This window comes from Pezoporus wallicus, unplaced genomic scaffold (genome assembly GCF_028554395.1).
Source record: "Pezoporus wallicus isolate ANWC-B61680 ecotype Strahan unplaced genomic scaffold, APGP_CSIRO_Pwel_v1 contig_593, whole genome shotgun sequence".
Classification (NCBI taxonomy): domain Eukaryota; kingdom Metazoa; phylum Chordata; class Aves; order Psittaciformes; family Psittacidae; genus Pezoporus; species Pezoporus wallicus.
The window spans coordinates 6,855,386-6,879,030 of record NW_026642342.1 but is presented as its reverse complement, the minus strand read 5'-3'; the positions used below and the strand labels follow the sequence as shown (position 1 = coordinate 6,879,030).

Below are 23,645 nucleotides of genomic sequence, written 5' to 3'. Positions count from 1 at the left end.
GGAATATCAGCAGCTCATGAGCATAGCTCTGACTATAGACTTCAGTTTTGGTCATCAGTGTTATTGTCTGTATTTGTGCCTGTACTGGTGATTTAGTTTCACCTGGTTTTATTTCAGCTGTATGAAAAGCCTGAAATACCCATTATTGACAGCTCAGCTTGAAGAACTTGAAGGCATTGATGAACATCCCTTTCGGCATTTTGCAGCTGCAATTATTGTAAGTGCAGTCAAAACTAATTACAGTGTTTGCAAAAACAGTGGTCTGGTTCAGAATTACCTACAATTCATTCCAGAGTTCACTTTGGTTCCTTTATTGGTTAGTGGGATAACTTACTGGGCCTTGTAATATAATGCACGTAGGTAAAGGACTAGAACAGTTCCATGTCCCATCTCTGGAAATGACAAGTCTTGCAGACACAATTTTTCTCCTTGATAAACCAGTCTGAACTGCTCTCTGAATCAGCAGTTGCTACTTTGCTGTAATTGCTGCTTTTTCTTGGTGATATATGAATTTGTTAGAATATTTAAAGGATTGTCTTTGTTGCAGTATTATGTCAAGGTAAAATCTACATGTTACCTTTACTCCACTTGCTGCATAGAGGGAAATCTCTAATGTGCCTAGCGCAGTGCTAGCTAACTTAAAGAATACCAATGCAGTTACTTTGGTTGTGAATGTTTTACATAGCAGTTGTGTTTTATTAGAGGAAGATTATTGTGGGTGTAGATAATTCTATTTAAACTTGCAGCAAAACCAGTCCTTATAAGAAGATAATCAGATACAGTCCATGCATATGTTGGAACACATAATACATGGATGTTTTCAAAATGGAACTGGGTGCGATTAATAAAGCTACAGTGCCGCAGAAAAAATATGGACGTGGTCAGAGATCATTGTGGTCAGACAAAAGCCATTTATTGCAAAGCCTTAACTCCTTATATACTATTTCTTACATGCACTTACAGTGATTTGGCATATTATGACTGGAAACATGTCTTGAAGACCCTTAGCGACTAACATATAATTGGTTAAGCACAGGTGTGAGAACTTGACCTCGAAAGCTTGCCAACAGTCCACAGTTCTCATAACTCAATGAATTCCAGCTTCTTATCTTGCTTGCTTAAGCTTCCTCGGGCCTCTCATGGCCTTGCTGTATCTTTCAGGATTATTCAGAGTTCATGTACCAAATATCCATTCTCCTTTGAGAACACTGTCTCCACACTACAGCAAGTATAACTGTGCTTTGTTCATGTTTTGAATGTGGTAAAGAATATTTCCTCTCTTACATGCATCCACATGTAGTGGCTTGACCCCATGTGGCAGCTGGTTTGGTAACAAATCTAAACCACAGCACCCCACAGGCTGCCATGAAGAAAATCAACTCCAGGCCAGGCAGACCCAGTACACCAAATTTAAAGCGTTTGTAAATATCAGTTGTCTCCAATTTTCAGATGCACAGTTATACAATGATGTGTGTTGGGATGATGAGATGAAGGAACATTCTTGGCAGCCAGGTAATGGATCATTTGATAAAGAGTTTATTCAGAAACAGGCTGATAAATCTTGTGATGAAATATAAGAGTGGAAAATATTCTCAGTGCTAAATGGAGTCTTCCCTCAGAATAGTCAAAGGGCCACTGGCTGGGTACACTGAATAGACAGTAATATCTGATTGGTATCGAGATTGCAGCTGATGTCTTCTTAGAAGTATAGGAGAACTGAGCACTAAATGACTATTAACTGGTTATTAATAATCACTATTAAGAAGAAACTGGCCATTACAGTTCTTTTCTGTAAGTTGTTTGCTTAACTGTGGATACGCTTGTTTCTCATGTTAATGCTGACCATATGAAAGAATAGAGTTAAGTTTGAAGTTTGAACTTTGTTCTATCTTGTTATCCCTGCTTAGAGGAGAATTATCGATGAGTTTCAAAAGGAAGACTTGGAGCCAGCTGAGATGAGGAAAGCACACATAAGTACACTCACTATATGTGTGCAAATGTGCCTGTGTGTGTGTGAAGTCTGGAAGCTGCCATGGGATGCAACTGTTTCTTCTCCAATTTGTGTTTAAAAGTCTAAGCATTCTTTCACATAAAATTCTATAGCCAAATGCAAAGATTGTAAAGTGAAGCACACTAAGCAGTTAGCAAAACTTTTGGTTGTTTTTCAACAATAATTAGGTTTTCTATCATGATCACATCTGGTTTTTCCACAGCATGTCTTAGCATAGGACGGAACTGCTGTGATATCAGTCAGAGCTTGTGCACTGAAAGAGAATCCTATCTCTGAGACCTTTACTTCATTTACTGCAGGACTTTCAGGGTGTACAGTGAAGGAGGCAGGGATTACCAGAAAATGACCTTATAGTTAAGACAGCTGAAGGCTGCTTTGAAAAACTGGCTTTTTATCCTGCCTCTCCTGTTGAGCACAGTCTGAAACCATATTCTTTATGCTAATTGTGTTCTAAACCATGTTCTTTATGCTACCTTTGATAAATTTTCTTAATAAATTCATTTCTGCTGTTGGTGGAATTGGGCAATGAGAGTTGCAGGTAAGGTCATGTTTTGACTATATGACACCTTGTGTAATCCTGATTTTCCAAAATGTGGGATCCTGGATGTTCAGTTTGGACAACCCTGGAACAGCGAGTTAACCTTGATCTCACTGTTCTTTCAAAATAGGCACAACAGGAGGTACATTCATGTGGAATAGGTGGTAGTGTATGTGGAGCGGGGGGGGATCACACTAGGATTTGTGAAGAACTTGAGTGTCATTATGTTGCACATCACTGGAAAAAAAGGCCATACAGAGTGATCTTAACTTTAAAGCAGGGCTTGTGTTTAGTAGGTAAATATTGTTTTGCACATTGATAAGTGAGTAGAAAACAAAATACTGAGTATTCTGTGATCTGAAAAACAGAGGGATCCTGTGGTATGATGTGATGAAGCTACCATTCTTCATAGCTTTGTGGATAAGGGAGTCAAACTAGGGGTTTGCAGGGTGACTGTGTTTTGTCTTTGTCTTTGGCTAACTTTTGAGTGATTGACTTTGCTATCTTAGTAACATTCTTCTAACAGTAGTTATTTTTCCTGCAGTTATATTCCTGCAGGGTCCTTTTTAGTGTATGTGTATATATCATAAATACCAAATGTTTATATTAATTTATGCTATGTAAGTGAATTTACTGTAAATACAGTTACAGCTTTGAAACTTAATTGGTATACAGGTCTTTTAAAGGCTACTGTAGGCAATCTGTCTTTCTTTTTTAGGACATTTTGTGGGATATAAAAGAACTGATACCATTGGTGTTTTTACATCGTAAAAGCAAAAATCCAGAATGGGAGAATCAGGAGTTTGCAGACATAGAGCAAAAGAATATTGCTGATTCTTTGGCATGCCTGTCGTATCTTATGGTTGTTCAGCATTTTGGTATTGACTGCTTTCCGATGGTATTTAGGTAAGAACTGTTCTTCTCGCGTATTGTAAGTCTGTACTTTCAAGATTCTTTCTCAGCAGAAGAAAACTTATTATTTGTGAATAGTTATGAATTAAAACTGTATTTCACTAGTATGTGTTTTATGCTAGCCTTTATGCATTTATATTTTATGTAGCTTATATTGTGTATGTAAGAACATACTCTAGTCCAGTAGATTACTCTTATTAGGGTTTAGTTTTAGGTGAGGTGTCCTTTTAAAGAAACTGGGAGGATTAGTCACTTGCTGAAAGTTAACCTGTATTAAATCTTTGATTGTGTATTTGTAGACAGTTTCCATGTAAGGGTTATTAACAGCAATTTGGCTTACTATTTTGTGTCTATTTCAAAATTATAAATATTATAAAGATTTTTTTATATTATTTCAAAAAAACCTAATCTGTTAACTATGTGCAAATCTATACGGCTTATACAGTTTAACATAAACCTTATTTTTCTCTTTTAGTCCATCATACCTTCTGCAATGCAATATGACGAATATTGAAGTGCTAATGAAAAGGTACGGGTTATGGCATTTGGAGTTCTAGGTACTGGGTGTGATCTTTTATAGTAATTCATAGAATCACATTTTGAATGTTCCAAATAACATCAGAGGAGGTTTTTAAATGTGAGACTTAAAATGCAGAGTTCCACAAGAAGATGGCTTTTTTTTATCAAGAAATACAAAAAGTTGACTACACCATTTATTTGTTGTTTCCTGCTTGTATCATGATATAATTTTTATAAACTTTATTCTGAAAATGCAAAATTAAGGTCTTTCAAACATATGCAGAAAATTAGAGTGTATATTTACTTGTACTTCTGTAATGATTAGTTTACTACTAGAGGAAACTATTGTGATAATATTAATTTGGATGTATTCTTGTACAATGTACAACATGATCAAAGGTCAGGCTGTCTAAGGGAAACCAGACTTTTCTGTATGTTGTGATTATTTCACCTTCCATAAGCAGCAGTGTTGACCAAATAGTTTCTAGCACTGCTATGGAAGGGAAGTTTCCTGTTACAACTTCTTACTGTTTCCTGGTAACTTAACAAAACTTCCTGGTCTCTTTAATTTAGGATCTGCTGTGTTTTCCTTAGGCTTGCAGAACTCTGCAGATGGAATCACCGGGGAAAAGTTTCATTTTCTTTGTTAATCAGTGTCTTGATACCTGTGGGATATGAGGTGCTGCTTTTGAGGAATTAAGGGGGGGGGGGGGGAATTTCATTTTTGACCCTGAAGAGAGAGGAATCTAATTTTCAAATCGGTTTACTCTAAAAATCTTAGGGAGGAATGATGAAGATACTACATCTAGAAAAGAGAATGAAAATTGTTGAGGAGCAAGTTCTTTTTGATCCCTGTTCTGGTATTTCTTCTTATTTATGTTGATGAAATATTAACAGTGTCTTTTTAATTAACAACTTAAGTTTGATTCTTCTTTTTTTGTTCCCCTAGAACAGAAGAATCTATTTTATCTAAAGGACTTGTAAGTTTTCTTTCAAATTTTCATTATTATAATGTTTCCTTTTCCCAGTTTAAGTAATGGTAAAACTTTAGTTTCCCCTTGTAAGAAAGGTACAAGTGATAATTCAGATAATAGTTTCAGAAAAATTTTGGGGCTTTATTAGGTATTCTTTAGTCTTACAAAACCAGATTTACTGAATTTTACACTTATGCGTAAATGTTGTCATTCTGTTTATTGTTTGTAGCTCCTACAAACCTTGAGTGTCTGAGTGAGCATTTATAGTGAAAGTGGTTTTAGCCATGAAATTAATGGCATATTAAGCATATAAATTAATGTCTTGTATGTGCAAAATGTTGCCAGCTTTCTTTTTTTTTATCCCTTCCTGCAGGATCTGTTTGAGAGGTGTTTATTGAGGATGGAAGATAATAGTCTTCTCCATCAGTATTTAGAATTCAGAGATTTTATTAATGTACCTCAGGTAATAAGAAGCAATGTACAGAAGTCATTGAAGTTTGATTATAAATAATATTTGGCTGTCTTCTAGGTATTTGAGGTACTTCTGAATCTTTATATACTCGTGTCTTTAAACTGATACCTTCAGTGCCTTGCAATACAGAATTGACTGTCTCTTCTACCCAATACAGCATGAAGTTTTAGTAACAGTTAAATATGCTTTAGAGTATGTACAGGCCACTGAAGCAGGTGGGCACTGATTTTAGCTGAAAGATGGTGCTTGCTCCTTTCTGCCTCTTCCTTAGAAATCTGGTCTTGACTAAATTCTTATTTTGCCCAACAGTGTTGTTGTCTATCAGCCCTGGGATTTGAACCACTGAAGCTAATGGGAATTTCTCTGAACTTTTCATGGGCATGGTTTTGTGGGCTCTGGTGGTGGTTGTTTCTTTGGTTTTTTTTTTAATGTCTTGAGTAGATTTTACAGTATGATGTAATGTAATAATCTGTACCTAATTTGAAATTATGTTTTCTTGGTCTAACGGCAGGATTTGGTGAAAGTTATGACCCTTTGTCCCATAGAGCATCTGGTATGTAATGTGACCTACAGAATCAGTTAAGTGAGTGCTGAATTTATTTCATTAGCATCAATCTCATAATATCTTTTTTTTTTTCTCTTCAGAGGAAGAAAAGTTTAAATATTTTGCAGTTGTACATAAATAAGTTTGACACAGAGGGAAAACATACATTATTCAGGTATGCAGCCAAGTTACTGTACATTGTGTAGTATCAGCTTAATTGCAGCTTAACTGCACAGATACAGTGATTTCTGAGAGAGTCTGTTTGGTAAACCACATTAATTTTACTATATTAATTTTTTTGGATAAACAGTGAATTTCAGTTGCCTCCATTAAATCAGCTGTCTTATGTAAGCTAGCATGTAAAGATCACATAGTCAGTTTTCTGTGGTAAAACTCCTACTTAGTGAGTAAGGCCATAATGTCATCTTAAGTTTTGAGCTAACTATACAGGCAGCTTTGAAGAGATAATATCTATCTTTTTTCTTTCTCCTGTGTGTGTGTTTGAAGGTGTCTCCTGAAGACAAGCAACCATGCTGGTGTGGAGGGATACGTTATTAAAAATATAAAAGATCAGATTCACTTATCATTAACGGTGAGGCTACTCCCACTAAAAAACAAGGAGCGATCCCAAAATTCTATCAGTATTATGTTGGGAAAACGTGTACAGCTTAAGCTTTGAGGGATGCATTACAAACAATCTGCTTTGGAAAGAAACATAAGATCGGGAAATGATGTAATTAAAAATATGAATATAGCTTATGCTATGTATATATGCACATATATCCTGCATATGTATTTTTACATTATAATTTTAAAAATATGTTTTTTAATTGCATGATCGTATTGTATTTTTCTCAGAAGTTATTATCTTGTCTGTGCTTGAAGGTACATGCCCCTTTCCTAAAGGGGAATTCCCTGGTGGGTTTTTTTCCCTCACAGTTCTTCATTTTTTGAACATAATTCAAATGCAGACAGAATTACTAATTTTTTCCTGTTTTATATGATGACATCATTACATTATGCGTGCGTCATGAATGTTCAATTCATCAGAAACGATTAGGCTAGATCAAAGCCATTTAGATATCATATTTTATAATCATTTATACCAGGAAGTTGGAAAAATGAATTAAAAATAAATTAACTCCTTTTTTTTTTCTTTTTTTTCTTTTTCTTTTTTTTCTCCCTTTAAACTGCTTAGGGCCTTTTCCAAACCAAATCTGATTCTCGAAGATACTGGCTTTTGTCAAATAGGACAATATATTAAAGTTGCGCATATTTTATGCTGGCATAATTATGTTAGAAAACAGTGAATTACTATTTATTCGATCCTAGTCTGCCCTGTATATTGAATCAGCAGGGCTGAAGAAGATGATAGTATGAAAAGTCTTCCAAAAGGGGCTTGCACCTAGTTTGAATAGGTAAAAGTATATTCTGAAATTTCCTTACTAATCAATTTTTTTACTATGCAGCTTCAGAATTCTCTTAATGCATTTCTTCCATGTAGAGCTCCCTGGCTGTCAGACAATTTAATAATTTCATCATAGGAATTTGAATATTCTAGATTTGTTGCAAAGAATTCTGCTGTAGACATCATGATAACAATTTCCTATTGGTATCCATTTATTTCATCTTAGTTTTTGTGCCCAGGTAGTCTTAATCTTTCCAGGTCTCTCATCTGATCTGACTTAACTGTTCTTGTCTCATTATCTACTCTGTTTTTCTTCCAATCCATTTCTGGGTTTAAAAGTACACAAAGCAGACTTAAACCACCTGATTATCTTAAAAATAAATAGATAAAAAATTGTCACCATTGTGAAATGAATATTGAGGTATGGAAATTAGTCTCTGTTCCGTACCTCAACAGAAATAAAATGAGAGTGCCTACTACCATTTGCTAAGCTTATGAAAACAAATACTAACTATATTGATGGTGGAATACTGAAAAGGTGGAGAATTGAAAGGAACAGCTTGGCATAGAGAGACAGAGTAGGGAGGGTTATGAAAAGATCAGTTTGTGTACTTTCATCACCTGTAGTGATTAGACTACTGCTTCCAGTGTTTCATTCTTCCCCAACACTGTTCTGGTTTCACAAGATTATTGTTAAATTATGTAAGATACCTTTAAGAATTAAATTTTGAACTCAGCTAAACTTGTCATATTGGGGTTGGTTTCCTTTCAGAAGGCATGTGACAACACTTGGTTTACAGGACATCACTTGATCTCCCTTCTAGATTTAGTGTTTTTGCTTCCAGAAGGTGCTGAGACAGATCTTCTGCAACACTCTGATAGGTGAGTTTTACTTGCAGTTAGAGGCTTTTCTCCTTTTTTTAATCATTTAAAAAGACTTCAAACCACCTGACTGCAGTGGGAGGTACAGTGTCACATAATTAGGTAACAACATCAGTGTATTTTAACTTTTTGGAACTAGAAGTGATCACTTATTTCGAACATCCTTTCAACTAACTGTATAGAATAATGTCACAATGCTATAGATTGATCTTCATACGAAAGAAATTCCTCCTCCATTCCCTGAGGACATGAGGCCTCAGGTGTCAAATGCCAGCACTAATTGGTCGAGCATTATTTCTTTAGGAATATTTGGTTTGTCAGCAATTGTAGGACCAGAAGAATTGTGGTTTGTCTTACATGATACAGGGGAATAACAGTTACCAGTTACAACTTATAGCACACAACATTTTGTGTTGCCACCCACAGGTGGCTGCTGGGAATCCACTATCCCGTGAATGGGAACACAGAGCCACCTGAATAGCAAATACTTGCATTGAGTAATATAAAATATAACTGAAAGGTCTCTGAAAATCTCATATAGAGGGCAAGTCTTTTCCTATATCATGAGTAAGGGTTGTGCTTGTAAATCAATAGGTTGTGATAGTGTCCAGATGGACACATAACTACTTCAGATCCAGATGTATGATGTGTAATTGCTTATCTGAATGAAGCAATAAATAGTTTCTGCTAAGAAGTTTGGTAAAATAAAAACAAAAAAGCATATTCAAAAAGCACTGGGAATTCAAGACGATAAGAAGACTGTCACATTAGTTTCAGTTGGATCACTAGAAATGTGTGTTACAAATTTTTTCATAAGGTTCTGTCTCTTCAGAGAACTCTTTCCCCCACAGTCACCAGCCTTTGCCAACCTGCTGACAGTTTTAATTTTACTTGCAAAGTGCCAACTGTTGTAACATGGATGTTACTGCACACCAGTGCTTGAGACTAAGCTGTATGGCTCAACAGATGGGTGGCTGTATTTTGTACAAATGGGTGTTTTTAGGATGTCTGGCTAATGGACAATTTTAATTACAATCCCTGTAATACAGATCTGCTCTGAATGATAAACAGTACATTTTTTAATTTACAGGATTATGGCGTCACTAAATCTACTGAGATACTTAGTCATTAAAGATTGTGAAAGTGATAATCAGGTAAGTGATAACTGATCTGAAAATGATTGATTAGCTGAAGGCTGAGAGCTGCATTCATGTGAACACTGTTATCCTTGATTAAAACCCAAGCTTTTGCATTTTTCTTTGATCAGTAATCCAGAAGGGATGCTTTTATTAACTACGTTAGGGGATACTTGATGTGTTTCTTTATTCTGAGAAAACTTGATTGCATTCATACTTAACTGTTACTATAAGCAAGCTAATCCTTTTACTCTGCCTGATGAGCTGTCATCTGTGTCCATAATTTCATAGTAGGTCACTATAAAATCATCATCTCTATCACGTATTCCCAGTATTTGTTACTTTGCTTGTTTATTCATTGGTATTCTTCAAGCTTCCGGCTGGATTTCTTTGTAATAATAATACAAACCTTTACAGTTCAAGAGATCCATTTTATTCATCTTTAGGCAAATTTTGTTTTGTGTGCACTATGCTAAAGGTTGTTACTATTATGATTTCTCAGAAAACATATTTAAATAGGTTTTAGCTATAGAAAACCATACTCTGTATTTACAGTGACTGTGTGGGTGCATGCTAGGTACATGTTAAAAGCTTCTCCAGGTATTAGCATAAAAAAAAAATCTTATCTGTGAGGTCCATCTGCTGAAGTAGCAAAAGGAATGGCCAAACCTATCCACGTTTCTGTTAGGTTGCTTTATTGGAAACAGCTTAGAATGTTTTATGGACAGAGGTAACTTGCCAGCCCAAACTGCGCACCACTGCAATTTATGTGTGTATTATAGGTATAGCTTTTTACCTTCACTTCAGTATATGGATGTTTGAATGTAGATATTTCAGGAGTACTCTGCAGATTTAAACTTTGCAGTATATTTAAAAAATTGAAATTGCCCTTATGTATTTTTCCCATATAACATTGTGCTACCTCAGTTTAAAGCAGGATTTTATAGCTTTAGTTGTAATCCCCACCTCTTTCTTCTCTCTTTTGTTTAGCTCTCTGCTGTCTGGAGCAGTCAGCAACATTTGTTAGATCAGTGCAAAGTGTATTTGTTATTCAGCTGCTCTATGGCTACTCAGTGTAATACACTGTGATGGATCTGCTGGTTTTGTGTACAGTCAGTCCTGTCCAACTGCAGTTGATGGAAATGTGTTCCTGGACACTCAAGGGGAAACTTGTTTTAATTTCACAACTGGGTCGATATATGGATTCCATATTCTAGCATCTGATTTATAAGTGCACTTACTTGGAATTGTATCACTACAGCATTGAAGAGCCAGTGGAATTGTGTTTGGTTTTCTGGTTACATTCTACCATTCAGTGGCTGCTACTTCTAATCTTAAATGCAGCTTCTGTTGACTCTTTCAAATCATTGTGTTCCACCATTCCTCTAATTTATGTGATTCAGGAGCTTTTAATCTAGTACATCATGTAGTCAACAGTTATCACCTAGCTCCTTAGTACTAATGTTTTGATTTTTTTGCATTAAAATAGTTGTTTCAATTAGTGACAGTTTAAAGAAAAATTGCTTTTCTGTTTTAAAGTACAGTAAAACCTTTCTTGACTTGAATAAGCAAAATCACGGTCAGATTAATATCCTAACCAACAGTTAAGTATCCTAAGGTGTTTTGTTGTTCTCCCCCAGTTCCTTGACTTTCTTTATGATTTGGAGTAATGGATTTCAGCAGATCATTTTCTGTTTTCTAAAATACAGAAAATAATCTATAGTCTGCTTTTAGAGCACTTTGAGATCCATGAACACAAGTTTAAGTGCCTAATGACATTAGTCTAAGTAGAATAATAATAATAATAATACAGCTTGCACTGATAACCAAAACTGTAGCGAAAATTAATACCAGTTGGTGCGTTTCTAATTTACTATTTATATACTTATTATTGATAGACTATATCTGTTCATCATATTTAAGGAGTGATCACTATTTTAAGTGCTCAGTATAGTCCATCTGTTTCATGTAAATGCATAGCTTTGTCAGAAAAGAGAGAATTCCTCTTTTATTATTATTAAAATCTCAAATATTGTCGCACACAGTTGCTGTAACAGTGCCTGACATAGAATGTCCCTACAGTTTGAGGAGAAAAGGGCATCACCTCTTCTTAAGTTTTCCCTTACATTTAAACGCAGCCAGTTCTTTTTGACTTCCTCCCTGTCTCCCTTCATATAGTGCAAGTGGGGCAGGAAGAAAGTGCCTCCTTTTCTGTCAGTTCAGATGTTTTTGATTGCTGGGTAACAAGTACTTTCATTAATAAAGTAAAAATCAATGTTTTTCTTCAGAGTTACTTCTTTATTCTTAGCCCCATTCTGGTGGAAGTTATTACCAGTTTCCTTGTTTGACCAGGTAACTTTGTGTTGTTTAGCATTAAAATGTAGTGAATTTTCCACTGTAATCAACAATACTATGTAGTAATTCTTATTTTTATTGACCTTACTCTGCCCTTTGAGGATACTGCCTGAAGAAAGGATCCATATAAATGGCTCCTGTATCTAGAGACACAAAGACTGCTTTGTACTTGTTTCCTTCTTGCAGTTTTGTAACTACAAGCTTATAAGGTGCCAAGGCAGAGAATTGTTCCTCTTCTGCTGTGTAACCTTGAACAGCATTGCTTTTAAGCATCTTTTCCTGGTATTTCTTGCTTCTGAATGCCATTATTGTAAACCCCTCTGTTCACCCATGCCAAACTGGGGAGAAGTTCATGGTTGCATTGGTTTCTGTGCCTAAGGATATGGGGTAGTAGCATATCCAGGAACATTCCTATAAGGCTTTTTAAATTGCAAGATAGATAATACCATTACGTATTTGGGGAGCTTGACATTTATCAGAGCTTTCACTTGGCATCACAATACAGTGTTAATTCAGGAACATGAATTTAAGAATTTATTGTATTTTGCTGCTGAATTATCTTAGAGGAATCTACAACTGCTGTTTACTCCCTGTAGAGATTCTAGCCTAAGAAAGTGGCTAATAGCTCCCCTCCAACCTCTCCAGATCCTTTCAGTTTTGCTTACAAGACCAAGTTAAAAATGTGTTTCCACTGCTTTAGTTATCAGCCTACATACCAAGTTTCACCCCCCATGTGTTTTTTGACTGCTTTATCCTCTAATTTTCAACAGATCATGTGAGAGAAGCTTAAATACCCATAATGATTCTCTTCATGCTTAAATGCATGAGTCTACATTCTTTTTTCTCTGTTTTTTATTCCCAGCACAGAAGTGTGTGTTACAAAGACTCGTATAAAGCCTTGTGCTAAAAAACTCAGCACTGCAATGCTTCCATAAAACTAATTCGTAACCTTCTCTGCTCTGTTTGGATAGACTGGAGTATGGACCATGATTCCCAGGGTTGAGCAAAATTTTTTAAAGCCACTGCATGTAGGACTCAATATGTCAAAAGCACACTATGAAGCAGAAATAAAGAATAAGAAAGAGAACAAAAAAGGTTAGTTGGTTTCTTTTTTGTCTTAGCTTTGTATTTACAAACTGTGGAAGTCCCTTGGAAACAAAGAATTGGTGAGTGCTGTATAGATCATGTTTTATACCACTGTTGACAGTATTCAGAATTTCAAATATTTCAGTAGTTGCTACATTTAATACTAATAATTTCCATAATTGGTCAGAAAAATCAGAACTTCTCTCTCATCACATATGGAAACCTGACAGAAATGTTGCATAAGGACCTTCAAAGCTTGTTCTGCATTTATACTTTCGATTTTTAAGGTTTGACATCTAAGTGTCTCTGAAAATATAGCCCTTAAGTTTCATAGCAGGTATGGGGAGGTGAACAAGAAAAGAAGTAATTAACACAGCAAATAGGTGCTCTCTTAAAGCCTGAAGAATTACACAGGGATTTTTTTAATATATACATATATATATATATATATATATACACACATATACTTATATATATATTTAAAATCTGACACACAGAATCAGGTTCTGTTCAGGGTTAAACAGACACATTCCACAGGATGTAAGAGCTGTAGCTGCTTTAGGCAGTCTCTGTGTATGTCAGATCCTCTCTTCCTTTGTGATCTCCAGTACAACTAAGACAGCCCAAGGAACTTCTTGCTTTTGCTACCAAAGATGTCAGTAAAGCTTTTTGCCCCGAGTCTTATCCTCTTCTGTTGTTGTTAACTAAATACGTATGAGGCACAGAAGGGGAATTTTTCTAAAGGCAACCTGTGGGTACCTTTGTAAAGGAAATACTTTAAAATGAATTAGGAAGCTTTTTCTTTTATCTAGCCTTTGACAAAGCATAAAGAGATTTGAGTTTGGGAGAGAACATCTAACTCGTAGCAGTAATTGGTTTAGCCTTTTTCCCCAATGTATAATCTTTGTAAGCATTATGTTGAATTTCAAATATGTGGTCTGAATGTAAGAGGTTTTCCCCTTAGTTTTCAGCTCTGTCCTTGTAGTTTTGCTTGCTGCAAGTAATCTGCCTGAAACAGAGAAGCCCACAGCCTTTTGTTAATAAGTATTTCATGTCTGGATTCATTAAGTCAAGCTAAAGAACCTTCCACTATCTCTGGATGTTGAAATAGTAAGAATTTATCAAAAAATTGACCAGATTTAAGCGTTCTTTTTCCCTTAAAAAAACATTTTTGCTGTATATAATTCAGTTGCAGATACTGCCTGTTTAGTAATGTATGTTATGGCAAGCATAGAGATAGCATCCAGCTCAAACTGTCTTCCTCTTAAGGTTCAGCACCTTCTGTCCTCTGTTCAGTCAATCCCTAAGTTTGTGGGTTTTAACAATTACTGTCTAGAAATGCTAATATATTAAACATTATTTCCATTCTAAAAGTTATGTAAAACAGCAGCCTGAGCTCTGGTTGCCTGTTCTCTTCTAGAGGCGCAGAGTCCTAACACAGTTTGTTCTGTAACTGTTAGTGGGGAAAAGATGCCTGCCATGACTACTGACATGCAGCTTCAGGTGAGTTTGCATTTCCTTTGAAGTCATTCAGAAGTACTGAAAGTTTTTTTTTGCATCTGGAGACAAACATACAGATACAGTGAGAAAGAAATTATTCTAATAAAAATAATCTCTTTTGTCATTTCAGGTTTTACACTCTGCTCTCTTCACTTTTGATTTAATAGAAAGTGTTCTGGCTCGAGTAGAAGAACTTATTGAAGTGAAAATAAAAGCTGTAATGGATGAAAATAGTTAGGTCAGGTGAAGTATTTGAATTAATATACTTCTTTAGAAGATCATTTTGACTGTGAGACTAGCTGAAAAGTAGGTACCAGCCTTTAAAGAACAGCAGTTCAGAGTGGCCTCTGGAAGAACTGCAAATGCTGCTCTTCATAAGTCTTCATTTTTTTTATTTTACTTTGCTATTGTTATATGGGTTTCACAGAGATGGCCTATTTTCTCAAATACTCCTTGTCAGAAACTGATACTTTTTCTGAAGTTTAGAAATGAAAACTGAGGGTTTTTTTGTTTTTTTTTTTTGTTCTTTTGTCATGGCAAGGAGATAATGGTTGTGCATTTATTTTTCTGTTCATCTTCAGAATTTGTTAGATAATAGTTGCTGAATGGTGTTGTGAATTACAAAGGTTTTTATGAAGTGACTGGAGAAGCATTAATTAAAAAGCACTGTTTAAGCATAAGGTATTTTTATTAACACTTTGTAAATATAGAAACTTATACATCAATACTAAACCAGGATGCTAAGATTCACATAGATAACAGTAGAAACATTATGGTGAGGAAAACCAGGTTTAAAGAAAAACAAATCAACTTTGAGCCAAATGAGATGTTAAAACTTAGTAGCAAACCAGGTAACACTTGTGTTTACAAAAACACATTGCATAAGGTTTCATACATATAAGTGTTGTATGTGGGAAACCTCTTTAGTATTGATTATCCTTATCTTTCATGACAAATTTGTCCTTGAGATAGATTAAGCATTTTTGAAAATTATTCTAAGCAGATGAGCTCCTAAGTTCAGAATCAAGTTAAAAATAAGGATGGCTTTTTTATAGTGCAGTTAAACCACTTTTTTTTTTCCTATACAACGCACATTTGGTATAAAGTATGCTATTTTTCACTGTATAGTTATTTAATATAATTTTTCATTCCAACTGCGTAAGTTGTATATACAGTCTTTTGAAATGTCACTATATTTTTAAGAACATTCTATATTTTGTGTAAAATGTAGCCACTATTTATGAATAAAACCCCCAAATGCTAAATCAATTCCACTGCAGCTGGTACTCCTGAAGCATCTTCCAAACTGGACTTTTTTCTATGATTTGGGCTTTTGTCGTTGCCATTTTGTAACGAATATCATTTGCTTGTGGCTTGGAAGTTATCTTGGAGAAAAGAATAATATTATTAGTAGGACACAGTAACTCTTAGGTAATAGAATATTCAACATCTTATTTTTCAAATAGAACAGATGTAAAATTATTCGGCACTGAAATGTGAAGCCTGTTTTCTGAAATGGATATTCAGGAATGATGTACACAGAGGTGATTGTGATGTATCCCCTCAGGTGCAAGACCAGTCTTAACATAACCAGTCCTGTCAGCACTGCATCTAATTATCTGGATAGTATTTCAACAGGAGTTGGGTAGGTAGCCCAGGATTAGTTGGATGGTATTGCTCTCCTGGCCAATACCAAGGCCAAAAGTTCATTTTTAGGCCCTATACCAGTTAGGGATTCTCTGACAAAAGATGAGCTCATTAAACTAGCTCTGCACTGCACTGGTTAAGAAATAATGTAACAGCAACCAATAGATTTGTGGTATGTGCTATTATCACTTTTCATGGGGGTCTCCTATGGGAGTTTGGTGTAAACATCCTGAACAAGTAGAAAAGCAAATTCAAGTTTATAGGATCAACAGTAGTCTTAAAGGCTTTTAGGTTAATGCTGTATTAAGAGTGGGCCAGACATCAGTAGATACCATTAAAAGTTTAAGTACGGTGTTCAATGTTGTAATAAGTATTTAATAACTTTTGCCATTTAGTGAGATGTAGTTTACACACTTTTAAAATTATTAATACTCTGAATAGGTTAATGCTGCTTATTTTGAGATACCCACTTCAGGAAAGGATAAAATGTAAATTCATAGTTGATTCCTAGCATGTCTTTCAGCCTGCTCGTTTTATTTTTAGTACAGGGGATGCTGCTAGGACTGGTTACAGTGAGTATCTAAATTGAAATCTTCATGTTCTTTAAAGATGTTCAGTAAATAGGTTTAATTGTTTGTTGTGCATATAGGCTATGTTGCAGATACACAGACAAATTACACTCATTAAGCTGTAGGAATAATATAATAGTATGTGCATCAAAGTACACAGGTAACTAGTCTTCAGATTGTCATTTTTACTTCAAGTCATTGCATATTTAGATCTCATGCTGGTTCTGTACTAATAAATGAAGACATCCTAACTTAACAGTGGTAAGTAAAAGCCAAATTAGCTCTTAGTATCTAATTTGTCTTCATAGGTGCTATTTAGAGCTTTTTAAATTGCCTTTAGCTGAGTCTTTATTGTTAAAGTATCATAGTGGTGGTCCTACCTCCATGTATTTAATGAACTGTGGTCAATATGACCCAAAAAGCTCCATTTAGGGAAAAATAAGTATTTTTATAGTTCTTGGCTTTTCCTGGCTAATATAATTCTGAAGAACTAATAGTTTTGAGAATATGCAGCCAGACTTACCTTAGCTATAGTCAGCATTAACTTAACGGTTTCAGCACTGTTATGAACTGGTATTATACGTAAATTACTGCCCAGGAATCTAAACATCAAAATAAATTAAGGTTACTTTTAGAAGCACATTTAATTTATTATGCCACAAAACTAAAAAAGCATTCCCACACAATGGAAACAACTTCTTGTGTGCCTTCACAAGTACAATGAACATTGCCTTTATCATTAAAGGCCACTGTAGAGTTCCTGTGGTTTGTATAGCCATCTGTCCCATTTTTGTACCACTTGTTTATGTGGGATCTGGAAGGGCTTATTTCTTCTAGGGTTGTAATATGTCAATGCTTCTTAAGCATGTGTACATTCAGAGAGAGCTGGCCCCTCTCCTGCTGTATTGAAGACTGTCCATTTTCAGTGCCAGGAAAAAAATATTCAGGGTTTTTTTAATGGCTTTGGAAAAACACAGGAAAGTATCTAAAAACAACTGTGCTAAAAATACATCATTTGAAGTATCTGAACTAAATCTTTTTAGTGTAGTATCTAATTATAGCAACCTACATGTCAGCTGTGATTACGATAATGGGATAATTCCGGTAAGAATTTATTGTAAGGACTTGCTCATTCAAAAAATTTAACCCAAAATTCATTCTATAAATAACATCATTCATATGCATTCATTCTTGAGGATGAAATCTGCAGATTTAAAATCCTAGCATGTGTTGTCATTCAGTGCAGTCATGGGGGAGAGAGCAAGATCAAAGCTTAGGCAAGCACAGAGTCATTCCTTAAGACTTGTATCTTAAGTGTGTTGTAGCAATGACACCAAAGTGAGCATTGCTGCTGTTTGGTGGTGTAGAGCTAAAATATCAGAGGGGCTTAACCACAGAAAAGGAGGAATTTTAGATAAACAAAATCAATCCAAAGGAAGTGCCCAGCTGCTCAGTTGTATTCCCCTGTCTTCTCCCCTTGTGACTGCCACCTGCTCTACCCCTCAGTCTGCTTGATGATTTGGACTCAATCACATTAGGACCCGTGCTGGGTAGATAGCTGGGCTGAACTTGGCTGCCCATTCTTCTAATTAGCAAAAATAAATGTTACAAGCAGTGTCCTTCCCTAAGAGGAGGTACTTGGGTCACTGTTGAGTCCTATTACAATCTCATGCAGAAACTGGTTTGATTTACATTTAGGGATTAGAGAAATAAATACATGCAGCTTTGCTAGTAATAGCAATAGGCTAAGCAAAGTATGAATGAACAAAGTAGAACAAGGAAAACAGTGATGTGTACTTCCCTAGAGCCATGAAAATCCATTTCTATCAGTAGTTTTGCTTCCAGTAACAGTGGGTCTAAATTTAGTCTGAATTTTATTAATCTGATCACCAGGCAGACTACTGTCTGTTAGAACACATGGCTGGTCTTTGCTCCAAGGTGTTTAAAATTTAACATCCAGATTTACTGAGGCTTCTAGTGGGATGCTCATTGGAGCTGTAATGATAAAAATAGCTTTTTTCCCACTTCACCCATGATATGCAGAATCCGCATCAAGTGTTCGTGTTGTTGAGCAACAATCCCATAATCTCGTTAATAATAAAAAATCCCTTCCCAGCTGCAACAAAACCATAGATAAGCAGAAAGAAACAATAATTCAGGAAGACCTGAGAATACCAGGGACTTTGTTTTTAACAAATCCAACAGGTGACTTGTGGTTCAAGAGAACATGGCACAAGTTTGAACCCCAGCAATGCAAAAGCTCGGTCAGTGATTTACATACAATAGCAGAACTCCAAGCTGCCAGGTAGTAAAAAAGTACCTGCATCATAGTATACTCGTGCCTAGTCAACATCAATTTGGTTATGGCCTGCTATGGCAAAAGTGTTATTTTTATTTTAATAAAATGACTGACTTGCCAACTGGAATATGGCTTCAGAGCACCACAGTTGTTATTAATCGACACATGCACAAAATCTGCGTACACAACGACAAGGAGATTGAGAATTAACATTGCCATCAGCTGAATAACATGTTCTTGCTGAGTGGTGGCAGAGCTTTTGAGAGTTCTCATGAAAATGTATGGAATTTTCACAAGTGGGTAATAGATTTCCTGCATTTCATCCTGCACACTGTGCTGCTCATCAGCATCTGGCAGCGTGCCCAGGATTTAATGGAACTGGTGCTAGCTTCAAGGAGGTAAAGATCAAAGAAGCCATTAGAATTGTCATTTCTTTGATGTCAAGAGTGAAAATCAACTGCAGTTAGGAGTACTATACCTACCAGGAAACAGTTTTGACAACGAGTATGGAGCACAATTGGGTAAGTGTTGTCAGCAAGGTATATACTGAAACATGCATGTTTTCAGGCTTCATCAGAAATCATAGATACCATTTTAAATAAACCAGGTTTGTACTTTTGCTTAAAAATAACACCAATTATTTCAACTGTTCCAGGACTGTATAAGAGACACTGTTCCAAGTAAACAGATTTTAAAAGCTGGTGAAGAATCTGTACTTTACAATAAAGCCTCTTCTCAGGTAGGAACCTCACCTGTTCCATTTTGAAAATGACTACGAAAAGATGATGCCAGAGCCAAGAAAATTGCCTAATTTTTCAGTTCAATAGAAAACCTTAGAAAGAATTCTATTACATAGCAAATAACATCCCTTTCAATCACTTTAGGGCTGTGTTTTGAGGAACATCCCATTCTGTTACCTATGACATGTCAGACTGATTCACTTAGCATTCTTTTCATTTGCCATTATTAAACATATACTTTATATAATTTTCCAGTGCATTAGCAAAATAAAAATAATAATTTTGAAAATAATTCCTAAAACAATCTTCCTGAATCTAGGACTGCTACTTCATTTCTTCCTAGTAAGAAAAAGCTTGGTTTGATGTTGAAATCATACCTTTTCTGAATCTTCAACATAACATTCCATTCTTCTGGGCCATGAAGAGCAGCTGACAAAACCAGAAAGCTGTTCCGGTGAATGCTCATGAACTTCTGAATTCGTTGGGAAAACTCTTCTTCCCCTGTCATAAGCAGGTCTTGAGTGTCTGACAGCATAAATGCAACACCTATTGAAGAAACTGATGTAAATGCACATGTCACGGCAGCAGTATAAGGTTCTCATCACAAACCAGGAAGCAGAATTCTTACTCAAACAGTAGTTTAAAAGGCAGTGGAACAAAGCACACAGGTGAATTTATGCACCTTGACACTAAAATGCAGTCATGAGATTTGGCCAGTGATGACTAGTAATTCGAAGATAAAACTACAAGTAATTCAGAGGTTATTTTCTACCAAAACATCAAAGAATCCCCAGCTGTTCAATACATTCAAAGTACAAACTCTGAATGCCTTTGAAAGTAACTGCCACAATAGAATGAATTTAGGGCAAATGCAAAGACTGATTGAGTAGCTCAGCAAGTCCTATTTCTAAATGAGATAAACATCTTGAAAGTCACCTCAACTGTCTATCATGAAAAAATAAACTATAACCCTGTCAAGTAAATTATTCTGAAATGAAAAATTAAAAAGGCTGAAGTTTAGGAGGCTTAACAATTGAGGCTACAGAAGTCTAAGCCAATGTGTGCCTTCTTAGTCCTTATAATTCAGGAGGATAAAGGATCTTATCTGTTTAAAGCATCTTCTGCTCTAAAAGGGAAGGCTAGGTATTTCATGTTTGCAATTTCAGCAATTTCCTAATAAAAACTGCTCAAAGTATCTTTTCCCTAACTCCTCTGCTACCACCAGGTTTGCAAACTCAACTTGGAGGATGAAAGCTTAGTATCTTGATTCACTCTTGTGTTTACAGCCAGGAATATGAAAGATCCTGACAGCTATCTTATATGTTAGTGGCACTCAATGTGCTTGCTCAATTATAACAAGAATTTACTGAACAGCTCAGCCGATGATCACCAAATCTAATGAAGTGATGTAATGTTCTACAAAATGTCCAAAAAAAGTACAAAATGTTTCATCCCCAAAGTTCTCTGCCCCCTCCCATGATTTACATCTAATCATATCACAGCTCGTTCCACTACTGGCACGACATTCCAATAAGGCAGTTTTTATTCAGTTCGGTGTAGCCTACAGCAGTGCCTGATCTTGCATGTCATTGGAGTTAATGAGTTTAAAAGCATAAACTCGAAGTACTGTACCAGAAAGAGAAAAAATCACAGATCCAGGTTCCACGGAATCTGAGTATCGAACACGGTGCTGTTGCCTCTGTAGAACTGCAGAAATTTCATGATTCTAAATAGATTTCAAAAGGTTATTTTGAAAATATGTTTTCAGCCAACAAGCTTGGTAGAAATATTCTTAAAGCCCTGTCTGAACCATTAGAGATAGAACTTGAGCACTGTGGTTTAAAAGAATATTTTTCATTCCACTAGCAATAAAAGGGCAGTAAAATGTTAATTAAACTGGTTCAGTTAATGAAATTCTGAATTATTTGCATTGGAGGTTATCAAACACTGAAAGGCAATTTTGGATGCACACATTCGGTTTGCCTCAGGAAACTCTCGCATAATACATAAAGAAGCTGAAACATTTTACAGTCTATTTTTGTGAGATGTGCTAAAGGAGGATTTGCAGCAGTGAAGAACATGCAGTAGTGTGTTTCCATGACTTCAGTTAATTAGCCTGCATTATTTCCACAGATGTCAGCATTTCATTTGGAAGATAGTTCAGCAAATCTGTATGGGACATGATTTTTTTTAAAGCCTTTTGATAGGCAAACTGAAACATTGCACTATGTGACATAATCATCTACAGAATGGAGTGGGCTTGAATATATTTTACAGCCTGCAGAAACCATTTCTGCGGTATGTTCTAGAGAAGCTGCTCAAACACATTTGAAAGGTTAAATCATTTAATCCTTTTTTAGCTAGTAGCATGTTCTTTAACCTACCCAGTTAAAACATAGGCGACCTGCCTATGTAGGGAAGTGTCATGGTTTAGTGGTAGAGTACAAAATAAAGTCAGGATAGGAGGTGAACCAAAGGAGACAGTAACCAGAAATGTGCTTTCAATTGGTCTGGGAAGGGAACACACAATGACAGCTGCTTATGAGCTATAATTACAATTTTGGAAAAACTCTCTGCTTCTAAGCCACTGTTGACAGTGAATTATTTAATGCACAAGTAACAGCTATAAGAGAAGTACAGCTGCACAGGGAAAAGAGAAAGCTCATAACCAAAACTGGTACAAAGCACTACTTTGTAAACAAAAAGCCATCTTAGATTTGTATTCAGCTGTGAGGATGAAGGCACGGACCCAGAGGTAGAGTGCAAGCTGCATCGTTTATTGAAAAGATGACACGATATTTATATGCTTCCAAGCAATTAGCCAAGCACATCTGTGTCTGCCTTGCGGTTACATCAGGTGAAAGGTCTATCTGACTTTCTTATCGACATCCTCTTTCCAGTTCCGCTGTCCTTGTTCCTTGCCAGTTTCAACATCTTCCAAGTACCAGTCAGGGACAGGTCACTCTTAATTGCCTACTATAGTTCCTCCTTCCCATGGTAGCTCTTAATTGCCAGCTTTGATACATTCCAGCCCGCACATGCAGCTGTTTCCACATCTTTGCTCACAGGGAGACCTTACTGACAGCTGTAGTTTCGACTAGAGCTGGGGCTCTCAGGAATGAGTTATGCTGGTATATCTGATGAGATCACTGCCCTCCAATACCTGTCACTGTATTATGGATTAAGCTGCTCTTGAAGCAGTTCCCACTCTGGAATAGTTTACAGGCTGCCATTCTGAGACAAGCAGGCAAATAAGGACAGGCTTTAAACTGAGGAGCTTCAGGAATTACTTCAGCACCATTCACTCATTTATACAGCGAAGATGAGATGAAATGATAACCTTGTCAACCAACCAGAAGGTATCCTTCCTGGTGAATTAAAGCCCTCATGCCTCTAAATTCCAGCCAGCTGACATGAAATTGGCCTTAGCAGCAGAAACTAATTACTAGATCTTTGACATACCCTTTCATTTTACTGGGGAACACAGTCTTGGCTTCTGATATTAGCAGATACAAATACACATCACTAGCTGTAACTCTATTTTAAACTGAACTGCACACTTCTTAATAGTTTACCTCAATGTTGATAGTGTGTAGTAGAAAATAAAATGTCTAGGGAGAAATTCAGAGAAATAAAAACATTCCTGATAGGAATTATCTACAGTGCTAATTGAAAGCAGCATCAGTGCAGTGCAGAAATTATGAGTCAGGGAGACAATCCTAAAGTAGCGATGAGAAAAATCAACACACACAGAGAAAAGAACCAGCACTACAGTAGAAGCAACATCACGCTAATATCACTGCTTTATCCTCAAAAAACTAGACTGATTCACACTGCATACAAGATTTTCACATCTAGAATACAGAAAATGCTTCTTTCAGCACTTCTTTGTGAATCAGATGCTGCTCTTGAGAAGCAGCACTGTACCTGGAGAGCTGTACTCATAATAATTGTTGTTCTCCATCTTGACTGTTCCTGCCCACTGGTTTCTGCCATTTTTTCCAAGGGTTTTGTGGCTTTGCAGTGAAATCTCAGGTTCTACCTCCTGAAAAG

General features: G+C 36.1%; 2 protein-coding genes across 3 annotated transcripts in view; one reads left to right on the top strand and one right to left on the bottom strand.

Annotated features, from left to right (window-relative positions):
- The window catches only part of GLMN (glomulin, FKBP associated protein), a 21,482-nt gene extending 5,876 nt beyond the window's left edge, over positions 1–15,606 (top strand). The window contains exons 7-19 of one of the 2 annotated variants that reach the window (XM_057429203.1): positions 118–217; positions 3,268–3,455; positions 3,937–3,990; positions 4,930–4,960; positions 5,328–5,417; positions 5,938–5,979; positions 6,072–6,145; positions 6,478–6,562; positions 8,154–8,260; positions 9,351–9,414; positions 12,723–12,846; positions 14,258–14,340; positions 14,468–15,606. In XM_057429203.1, the coding sequence (XP_057285186.1) occupies positions 118–217; positions 3,268–3,455; positions 3,937–3,990; positions 4,930–4,960; positions 5,328–5,417; positions 5,938–5,979; positions 6,072–6,145; positions 6,478–6,562; positions 8,154–8,260; positions 9,351–9,414; positions 12,723–12,846; positions 14,258–14,340; positions 14,468–14,575 (1,150 nt within the window). In that variant the 3' untranslated portion in view covers positions 14,576–15,606. Of the gene's footprint in view, positions 1–117; positions 218–3,267; positions 3,456–3,936; positions 3,991–4,929; positions 4,961–5,327; positions 5,418–5,937; positions 5,980–6,071; positions 6,146–6,477; positions 6,563–8,150; positions 8,261–9,350; positions 9,415–12,722; positions 12,847–14,257; positions 14,341–14,467 lie in introns of both variants that reach the window. The other variant, XM_057429202.1, reaches the window with a different exon arrangement.
- Positions 15,599–23,645, bottom strand: CUNH1orf146 (chromosome unknown C1orf146 homolog). The gene is made up of 5 exons (XM_057429214.1): positions 23,520–23,645; positions 21,225–21,318; positions 19,970–20,138; positions 17,077–17,155; positions 15,599–15,722 (listed from the first exon to the last, which is right to left on the bottom strand). The coding sequence occupies exons 1-5, from the start codon at positions 23,586–23,588 to the stop codon at positions 15,603–15,605; spliced, it is 531 nt and encodes a 176-aa protein (XP_057285197.1). The 5' UTR covers positions 23,589–23,645; the 3' UTR covers positions 15,599–15,602.